The sequence below is a fragment of the Zingiber officinale genome, chromosome 1B (genome assembly GCF_018446385.1).
Source record: "Zingiber officinale cultivar Zhangliang chromosome 1B, Zo_v1.1, whole genome shotgun sequence".
Classification (NCBI taxonomy): domain Eukaryota; kingdom Viridiplantae; phylum Streptophyta; class Magnoliopsida; order Zingiberales; family Zingiberaceae; genus Zingiber; species Zingiber officinale.
The window spans coordinates 155,528,910-155,539,484 of NC_055986.1; the positions used below are offsets into that span (position 1 = coordinate 155,528,910).

The following is a 10,575-nucleotide window of genomic DNA, read 5'->3' on the forward strand; positions in this document are numbered from 1 at the left end:
TCATTCCACCGGGTTAAGGTTGACCAGTTTGACTAAACTCGAGTGATTCGAGCTTGAGTTTCAATGTTTAGAAAATATGTTGTGGACAATATGTGAGAAAAGAAAATCTAAGTGGATCAAAAAGGACCACACATTAGCAAGGAAAGTCCTAACTGTGGTTAGGCAAAGAAAAGTCCAAGTGGGTCAAGGAGAATCACACGTTAACAAGGAAAGTCCAAGTAGGTCAAGGAGGACTGCACATTGACAAGGAAAGTCTTAACTACGGTTAGATAAGAAAAATTTAAGTGGATCAACGAGGATCACATGTTGGCAAGGTAAAGTCCTAACTATAATTAAGCAAGAGAAAAATCTAAGTAGATCAAGGAGGACCGCAATTGATGATCGAAAGTCCAACGAGAAGTTGGCAAAATTCAAGTGGATCAAAAAATTGACCAAACACTTGGCAGAGAATCACAACAGGTCACGGTTGACTAGATGTTGGATAAGAGAACTCTAGACTTGGCTTAAGTGAGTTAGAATTGGAAAATCGATTAGGTAATCGATTGTGTCAAATCCAATCGATCAGTGGATCAATTGAGAGCCTATCTTCGCAAAATAGAAAGGGCTTGAATCAGTTGGGTAATCAATCAAGGGCAAACAAAATTGATCAAGTGATCGATTGGGAGGAAAAGTTCACGAAACAGAAAGGTGTTCGATCGATTAGGTAATTGATTAAGACATGCGCTAATTGATCAAGTTATCGATTGGGCGCATTTCTTTGCGACAAACAAAATCTCTTGATCAATCAATTGATCGATTAAGAGGAGTTTTTCATTAAGCACGGTAGCTTCCTCGTGAGAGCATGATCGATTGGGTAATCAATTGGGAGAAGCTCATGAGCGAGTAGTGGGCTTCATAATCGATTGGCTAATTGATTAAATGACAAAGAAAAGAGTTGTTACAAGATTTGGACTGCTGGATGCACTCGGATCTGACGTGGCAATCGATTGAAGATAAGACCAATCGATTGGGAGCCCTAATCCATGGGATATAAAAATGATGACGAAGATTCAAATGCAACTCTTCTTCTGCACTTTTCACCATTGATCCTTGAGCTTTGGAAGTCAAGTGTTGTTGCACTTTCTAACTGGTCAAGAGGTGTTTACAAGCTACAAGAAAGCAAGCAAGGTTTCATTTGTATTGTGTATTTTCTTCTTGTTTGCATTGTATTTCTTGTATGTGAGCTTGTACGAGGTTTCTCCACCTCTGGAGTGTTTTCGAGAAAGAGTATTTTCATAGTAGAGAGTGTGCTCTGTGTGGATTCTTGGATTCGTCATCTCATTAAGATGGATACCAAGTAAATCCGGGTGTTAGCATTACTTCGAGTATTTTTCACTGCAATTCATCATTGAAGAAGTGATTGAAGCTAATCACCCCACCCCTTTAGCTAATACCAGAGAGGCTACAACTCAGTGGTTGGTATAATAGTTTAGTCAGGGCACGAGGAAGTACAGAAGGCATATAATCACTTTAGGGGTGCCAGTGCTAAGAAGCCATGGGCAAAGAAAACATAGAGAAGTTATCTACAATCAAGTCATACCTTCACTTTATAGATGTTAGTGCATATGAGGCTACCTACCTAGGATAGGGCCGAATTACCTCGAGGACAGAAGATGCACTTTTTGTGGCCTAGAGAAGGAAACATAGGAGTATGTGTTTTTCAAATGTGAAGAAGTTAGTTAGCTATGAAGGAGGATCATATGGTGACTACAAGTTATCGGTGCAATAATGCCCTAGAAGTTTCAATGTATTGATATTTATTTAAATTTAGATTAATACATTGAATCTAACTTAAGTTATGAGTGTGTAGGATGGTAGAAGTCCAAGAAGGTTAGTGATCGGATTCTTGGCAAGAAGAAGTCCTTGACAAGAAGATTTGATGCAAGGCAAAAGAAGTCCAAAAAAATCGAGGACCAGATTCTTAGCATGAAGATCCAAAGATGAGAAAGCTCTAGGTACAAAGTCCAGGGAACAGGAGGTTCATCTGGCATGAGGTACTTGGAATTGATTCAATTTAGGGATGAAAATCTTATTTTAAGATGTGTCAAATTATTGGTAAGTTTGCGAATTGATTGGTGAGCTAAAACCTAAAATTCAGAAACAAAATAATGTATCAATCGATTTACTGATAAATTGAGAAACCTTCAATCGATTGGATAATCGATTGAGAAGCAACCTTGCGAGAATAGAACATTCCCAGATCGATTATCTGATCGATTGGAAATTCTCAATCAATCAGCCGATCGATTGAGAAGTTACTCACGCGAGAATAAAACATTCCCGGATTGATTAGTTGATCAATTGGGAATTTCTAATCGATCAGTTGATCGATTGAGAAGCTACTTGCGCAAAGAACAGAAAGTTTTCTCAATTGATTGGCTAATTGATTCAGAACTTTCTTCGTGAGAACAAAAAGCTCTTCAATCGATTAGCTGATCGATTGAGAAGGGTTCTTCGCGAAAACAAAAGGCTCTCGAATCAATTGCTATCAAGTCTTGATTGATTACCTATCTTAATCGATTAATTAATCGATTCAAGAGCCTTTTATTTTCATGAAGAACCCTTCTCAATTGATCATCTAATTGATTGAAGAGCTTTCTATGCTTACGAAGAAAGCTTTGAATTGATTAGCCAATCGATTGGAGAAACTTACTGTTCTTCATGTGAGTGGCTTCTCAATTGATCAGTTGATTGATTGGGAATTCCCAATCAATCAGTCGATCAATTGAGAAGCCACTCCTGGGAGAACAGAATGTTCCTGGATCAATTAGTTGATCGATTGAGAATTCTCAATCGATCAGCCAATCGATTGAGAAGTCACTTGGACGAAGAACAGAAAGTTTCCCTAATCGATTGACTAATTGATTCAGAACTTTCTTTATGAGAATAGAAAACTTTTCAATCGATTGAGAAGGGTTCTTCATGAAAATAGAAGGCTCCCAAATCAATTAATTGATCGATTAAGATGGGTAATTGATCAAGACTTGATACCAATCGATTCAGGAGCCTTCTATTTTCATGAAGAGCCCTTCTCAATCCATCAGCCTATCGATAGAAAATCTTTCTATTCTCACAAAGAAAACTTTGAATCGATTAGCCAATCTATTAGGGAAACTTTTTGTTCTTTGCGCGACTGACTTCTCAATTGATCGACTGATCGATTTAAAATTTCCAATCAATCAAGTAATTGATCCGGGAATGTTCTATTCTCATGCGAGTGACTTCTTAATCGATTGACTGATAGATTGGGAATTCCCAATCGATCAAATAATTGATCTAGAAACGTTCTATTTTCATGAGATTTCTTCTCAATCAATTATCCAATCGATTGAAAGTTTTTCAATTGATCAGGCAATCGATTGATACATTCTTTTACTTCTGGATTTTAGGTTTTAGTTCACCAATCAATTGGTAAACTTACCAATCGTTTGGTATATCCTAAAACAGGATTTTCATCCCTAAACCCAATCAATTCCAATTACCTTATGTCAGATGAACCTCCTGTTCTCTGGACTTTGTGCCTGAAGCTTCCTTATCTCTGGGTCTTCATACCAAAAATCTAGTCCTCGACCTTCTTAGGCTTCTTTTACCTTGTATCCAGTCTTCATACTTACAAAGGCTTCTTTGCTTGACATTTTTGGACTTCTCTTACCTTGCCTTCAATCTTCGACATACAAGGACTTCTTCTTGCCAAGAATTCGATCACCGACCTTCTTGGACTTCTTCCATCTTGTACATTCAAAACTTGAGTTAGACCCAATATATTAACCTAAACTTAAATAATTATCAACACATTAAAACTTCTAGGGCATATTGCACCAACAATCTTTCTGTTTTTTATGTTTGATAATTTATTTAAGTTTAAGCTAATTTTCAACATATCATAATAACAACAAGATGATAAACAGTGATATTAATATCAAGCAAGCATGAGTTAACTTCATAACAAACAAGCATGAACTTAAATCTCATATTTCTCCCCCTTTGTCAAATATAATAATAAAAGAAAAACTCCCCCTCAATTTATGCACCAAGATACATAGCAAGATAGGGGTAATCCCTCTAAATCAATGAAACTATAGCATATACCCCTATGTATCATACAAGCAACCAATCAAATAATATGATAACAAGACAAAGTACACCTTCGTCACAACATAAATCCATAAAAATGATACATCATATATTACATGCAGTAGTAGATAAAGTACAAATCACAAAAGATAGGTCATAAAAACACTCATACAAAAGGTGTGGTCTACATGAGTCATATAGAGATATAAAACTCAACAATGTCATCCTTAGAAGGATCAGTAGTAGCAGTACTCGGAGGGGCATCTACAACAAAAGGAACAATACTTGCTAGAGGATGAAGCTAAGAAGGATGGACCGACATCCACGAGCGCACTAGAGTAGTTAAAGAATCAATGCCCGCCTATAGATCACTTTATCGACGCCCAATGGTGGCAAGCTCCATGCTCACCTCAGCTATATCCATGCACAACTCCTAAAAATGAGTGTCCATGGTCTCATCGAGTGCAAGAAGATCTCCACCTCCATCATAAGGATCAAGTTCCTCAACAACCTCCTCTGGATCAACTGCTATAGGAGCTGGTGCTGCCTTGCCCCTAGGTCGTTCCCTCAGCCTGTCATCTAATGCACGCCCGTCGATCCATAGCACACCATCCGGACCAACCTCTATCCCAGATTTTGAGAAGGACCGCACTACTATTCTAGAATATTTGGCAGTCATAGGCTTCAATTTTCCCCGAGAGACATCAATTTACATGGATTATAGTCAATCTAAAATACTATTATCAAAATGCATATGGATTGTGATATGCACAGGCTGAATGAAATGGGTAATGCAATGAAAGATGTTTAACACGATATTGACATCAAGAGCATGCCGAAAGGCGTATAACATAAACAGATGAGATGATCTGATAACAACTAGGGCACGAGAGATAATAGGTAAAAGACAATGAATAATCACTTTGAACAATGCATTGTCCCTAGCCGAGAGTTCAAGAGTAGAGAAGTTATTAAGATGTGAATTTGGCCCATCAGGACGAGGTCGACCAAAGAAATGCTCGTGCATGGAAGATATGATGCTCAAAAGCTGGAGGCAGCAACTTAGGCAACATGGGATAGAATACAAAGTCGTTGGCTGATGGACAACACCCCAAAATGACATGAATAATATTAAAAGAGAAATCCAAATTGTGGTTAGTGACATGGGTTCGATAGTGCATCCCATCATATGTGTGCAAGTTGTTGTAGAACTCAGAGACTAACCCTACATTGACACTCTGCTCACAATAGATGATAGATTCAAATTTATAGTGTTCAATGAGGACATAAACACTAAAGCAAGAATCATGGAAGAATTGTTTATCAATGGATCTAGGAGAAATAAGTTTGAAAGTATTTTTGTTAAAGGCTTATTAAAGAGCAACATTAGGGAAATGAGAGTTAGTGGGAGGTTGAGGACGGGGCAAAGATCGAGATGACCCCTCACTGGACTCGTTAACATTTTGCTTCTTTTTAAACATGATCAATGAAATGTAACCCAAAAATCAACAACAAAATGTAATGAAGTATGCATGAATGAAATGGGAACAAAAGCAACGTGATTAGAACACTTACAAAAATTCTAAGAACAATGGAACCTAATGAAATGGAGATTTAGGTTAGGGTTTACTTTGTTGGTGCCATCTGGAGCGTAATGTAGGGGACTGGTCTCTAAGGGAAGAAGAAGAAGTGGTTGGTCGAACGACGAGATCCACTGGAATCGCCTCTCCACTAGCCTCGCAGCACCCCAAAATGAGAAAGAGAACTTAAGAACTGAAGAGGAACTAAGGAATACAAGTCTAGGTTTACTAGGACCAAAGTTTGTCGAAGAGGAATGTCGGAGACGGAGAGGGAAGTAGCAAATCAATTAGCTAGGGAGAGGTGGAAAGTTAGGGCTCAGGAGGAAGTTGTGCTTGAATCAATTATTTCAGGCATGGAATTTAAAATCGCATAAGTGAATCGATCGGGTGATCGATTAGGTGGGGTAATTGATTACGATCATTTCAATGTGGATTGAGTTCATAACAACTCAAAAAGATTAGACCTTTCAAGAGTGCCAAAGATTTATGGGACAAACTCATTGAGTTAAATGAAGGCACCAAGGATTCAATAATTACGAAGAGAGATCTTCTAATAAACCAACTACAGAATTTCACAATGAAGAATAGAGAAATTGTAAGTTCATTACATGGGAGATTTAAGGAACTCCTAAATGGTCTCCACTCAGTTGGAGAAAGTGTGGAGAATTGAGATCTCATAAGGTATGCACTAAAATTCTTTTCAAGAAACTCATTATGGTGACTGCTTATAAGGTTTCAAGGGACTTGTCAATGATAAAGTTAGATAAATTATTTTATAACTTGAATTGCATGAACAAGCTAATGCAAACCATAAAGAAAAAGGTATATCATTGGTTACAGGTGAAAAAGCAAGAAGAGGCACAAAGAAAAGAAGAAGGAAGAGTCCTCTTCCGAATATGCACAAGATAGTGATAGTGATGAGAAGCTATCATCAAGTGAAATGACAAATTTTATCCGGAAGAGGATGAGACGCTCAAGGAAGTTTGACAAGAAGGATGTCAAGAAGATCTTCAATGATGACAAAAGAAAAAGGTAAATTTCTTATGGATTTAAAGTTTAAAATTGATATAATTTGCTATGAATGTAAGAAAAAAGGGCACTACAAAAAGGAAACTCCAAAATTGAAGAAGCAAGAAGAAAAGATTAAGAAGAAGAAGAAGAAGGGTTTTAAAGCCACATGGATGAATCATCTTCGGGCTCATTGGAAGAAGATGAAAGGAAGAGTTCAAGGCATGTGACACTCATGCCCTTAAGCCATGTGGAAGATAGCAAAGGTGAAGATGGTCATAGGAAGGATGTGGAATCTTCAAGTGAATCATCATCTAGTGATGACAAGGTAATCTCTCCCAAGCTTGATAAGATGTATATACCACTATTGCATGTTTAACTAATGCTCTAGCAAAATCAAAAGATCATGTTAAAAAGTTACAAAATGAATTGAAATCTTTTAAAAATGAAATTGTGCCATATAAAAATTGTATGCATCATGAAAATGACATGAATGAATTTGGTGAGCTTAAGAATGAGAATACATCTTTGATATTACAAGTTGATGATTTTAGAAGCACTTTAGAAAAATTTACTTCAAACTCTAAATATTTGGACATAATTTTAGGAACTCAATGGGGTGTTTATAACAAAGCGGGATAAGAGTTTAAATCACAACATAAAGAAATCAAATTCATGTCTTTAGTTAGTAGAAACCATGCTTCAATGGTTAAAATCGTGCAAGTCAATCGGTTGGGATTCAAAATAGATTAATTTCAGCTGTCGATCTGGAGTTGGTAGCACTCAACGGGCATGTCAGACACACTGTAGTCGATTGGGATCTTCACCAATTGATTGGCAGCAGTGAAAAGATAAGAAACAACTAGATTTCAAAGAGTTTAAAAGAGGAGATTTATGCACAACGTAAAACAACTGTTCTATTACTATTCTCCTGTGAAGCTCTCATCTTCAATCTTTAAGCAATCAAAAGAAAAAGAATCAAATCAATCACATTGTAATCTTTTCTTTCTTCTTCTCCTTGTATTCTTTTGAGATTCTTCAAAGCTTTGTTGTAAAAAGTTTCTTCATCTTCAGTTTGTTCCGAGAAGAAGAAGTTTCATGGTGGATGTTGTGGCCACGATGTAGATCTTTTGATTAGTCACCTTAAAAATGTGGATACCAATTATACAAGGAGTTAGCATTGCTTCTACTTTTCCGATGCGCAATTAAGAAGATCAAGAAATCAAAGCGAACTATCCACCTCCTCCCCCCTCTAGCTCAATTGGTCCTAACACAGATGAGGAAAGAGATGTCCACATACCGAAGGACGTTGAAGGTCTTCGAACTTTACTATTGAGGGACCAACAACTTGGTAAAAGTTTGGCAGCTTGTTATGTGATCCATGATCCACTATATATGGATACAAAGAACAGTTGGCTCATTATATATGTTTAATTTTTCATCCAAAGATGAGAGTCTCCCTTCGATTCACATACATTATTTTCAACATGTATAAATGTATACGTGCACTTTCCTAGTAGGTTGGCACAATTAAAACTATTAACTACACGATGGCTACTTCAATAGATTTTAAAATCAATTCTTAATAGGCATAAAATAAAATATCTCATTAGGTATTTGATCTCCTCATATAAAAGACCGCTATCCCTTATAATTTGTCTTCTTTAAAACATATATGGCCGTCCTAGAGGGACTGCAGGGATGGCTTGACTTTTTGCTGCAACCCTTTCCATCAAAACTATTTTTCCTTTTAGAGAGAACGTCACACCACAGTCAAAATGGACCTGTGGCCACAATTTTTATCTTCAATTTAGTCGTCACTGTTTTGTTTCATACAGTATGATTTTGGTCATGTACGTAGCAATTCATGTACGATAATTGTGGTGCGATGAAGTTGGCAGGCCTTGATCCTTTGACTTGTTGCAAACACTACAAGACGCCGCCTCCATCCATATGATATAATCTCCCTCCCCTCTCTCTTCCCCCTTCGATCTCTGGCGTGCATTTCTTCATCATCATCTCTTCCCTTTCGTTTCTCTTTCAATCCCTAGTTATATATCTGTTTTAATTACTTCCCGGAAACTAAGGATTCGAGCACGACCAGGCACTTGAAGTTGGAATGGGGAGGGCTCCATGCTGCGATAACGCCAAAGTGAAGAAGGGCCCTTGGTCGCCTGATGAAGATGCCAAGCTCAAGGACTTCATAGACAAGTACGGCACATGTGGAAACTGGATTGCTCTCCCTCAAAAAGCAGGTCAATTTCTTCTTCTTCTTTCTTTTTTTTTTTTAAAAAAAAAGAATCACTTTTCACATATGTAGTATCGATCATGTGTATTCATCAATCACAGGATTAAATCGATGTGGGAAGAGTTGCAGACTGAGATGGCTCAATTACCTGCGTCCCAACATCAAACATGGACAGTTCTCAGATGAGGAAGATAGAATTATTTGCACCTTCTTCTCTTCCATTGGAAGCAGGTATACACATATTTATGATCTGTTTTTTCCCCCCTTAGTTTTCCTGATCTTGTGAATTCATGACGACAAAATAAGCAGATGGTCGATCATAGCTTCCCATCTTCCAGGCAGAACTGACAACGACATCAAAAACTACTGGAACACCAAGCTGAAGAAGAAATTCCTAGCTCTTATTTCCTCCATCTCTTCATCATCCTCCCTGGAATTATCTCCCACATCGCAAGCTCCTGGAGCAGCACTGGTACTCCCTGGAATTATATCCGACAAAACCCTGACTTTTGCCTCAACTTCTACCACCAGTACTCCCCTCCACGCCGAGATGAACAGCAATTTCATGATAAATTTCGGTAACTCCGATCCCAGCACTTGCAGCTCGTCCGGTGGCAGCTGCACCTCCAGAACTGACCAGATCGAGTATGATTATGACCATAATTACTGTGACATGAGAGGAGGATTTGAAGGAGATCAGAAGAACATTGATACAAACATAGAGAGCTACAATTTCTATGGTGGAGTCGAGGAGTACAGCAACTTGCTAGTTGGAGGAGGAGGAGAAGGCCACGTAGAGGCTGCACTGGATTACACTCATCCTGACGAGGATTTCAGGCATTTGCTGGGTTCCAATTCCGAATGCAATATTTTTAGTTTCTTTCTTGATTAATCATCACCTAATACTATCGCATGCACTGTATTTTGTATTATTATATATAATTTAAGTCTCATTATTTAGCATTCATGACTGTAATTTATATATATGTGAGTTTTTCCACGCTTCTTAATTTAGTTGAAATCTGTAGCACCGGCCATCTTCTGTTTGCTCTTCTTAATAAATATATATGATTGCTTTTTGTCTCAGATGGAGAAGAAGTCAAAGTGTGAATATTTTATTATTTTTTGAGAAGAAATTAAAAAAAGCTTGAGACACTGCAGGTTTGATTATGTTTTATTGATCTATATGTAGCTTTAGGCTTTAATTATGGAGGATTAATCAGTGATAATAATATTGTATTCCAGTTGTTCACTGTCAATTATTTGGTTATTTAGGACTCGACTAGTTTTGTCTGCCACATGGTATTATTAATATCAACAGGAGACTAAAGTGGTTCTATTTGAATTATGTTCTACATGTCTGTACAAATCCTAAAGGTCTTAGTTTTGAACATAATTTATTATGCACAACATGAGAAGATGCCATGAAACATTAGTAAAGCTATTATATGATATTGTTGCATCATAAAATGGTTAATCATCCCGCCATGAAACACAGATGAAAAATCATTATCTTCCACAGTAGAAGCGATTCATTAGGCATCTTAAGAAACAACACAAATGAATACAAAAAGTAGTATTTTTTTATATATTCCATCAATGCTATGATTAGTGTTAGAAAAATGA

General features: G+C 37.3%; 1 protein-coding gene across 1 annotated transcript; it reads left to right on the plus strand.

The window, feature by feature from the left end:
- Nucleotides 1-8,513: 8,513 nt before the first annotated feature.
- On the plus strand, nucleotides 8,514-10,006 carry LOC122011519 (transcription factor MYB8-like). Its single transcript, XM_042567941.1, has 3 exons — nucleotides 8,514-8,956; nucleotides 9,051-9,180; nucleotides 9,259-10,006. The coding sequence occupies exons 1-3, from the start codon at nucleotides 8,821-8,823 to the stop codon at nucleotides 9,839-9,841; spliced, it is 849 nt and encodes a 282-aa protein (XP_042423875.1). The 5' UTR covers nucleotides 8,514-8,820; the 3' UTR covers nucleotides 9,842-10,006.
- The last annotated feature ends 569 nt before the right edge of the window (nucleotides 10,007-10,575 follow it).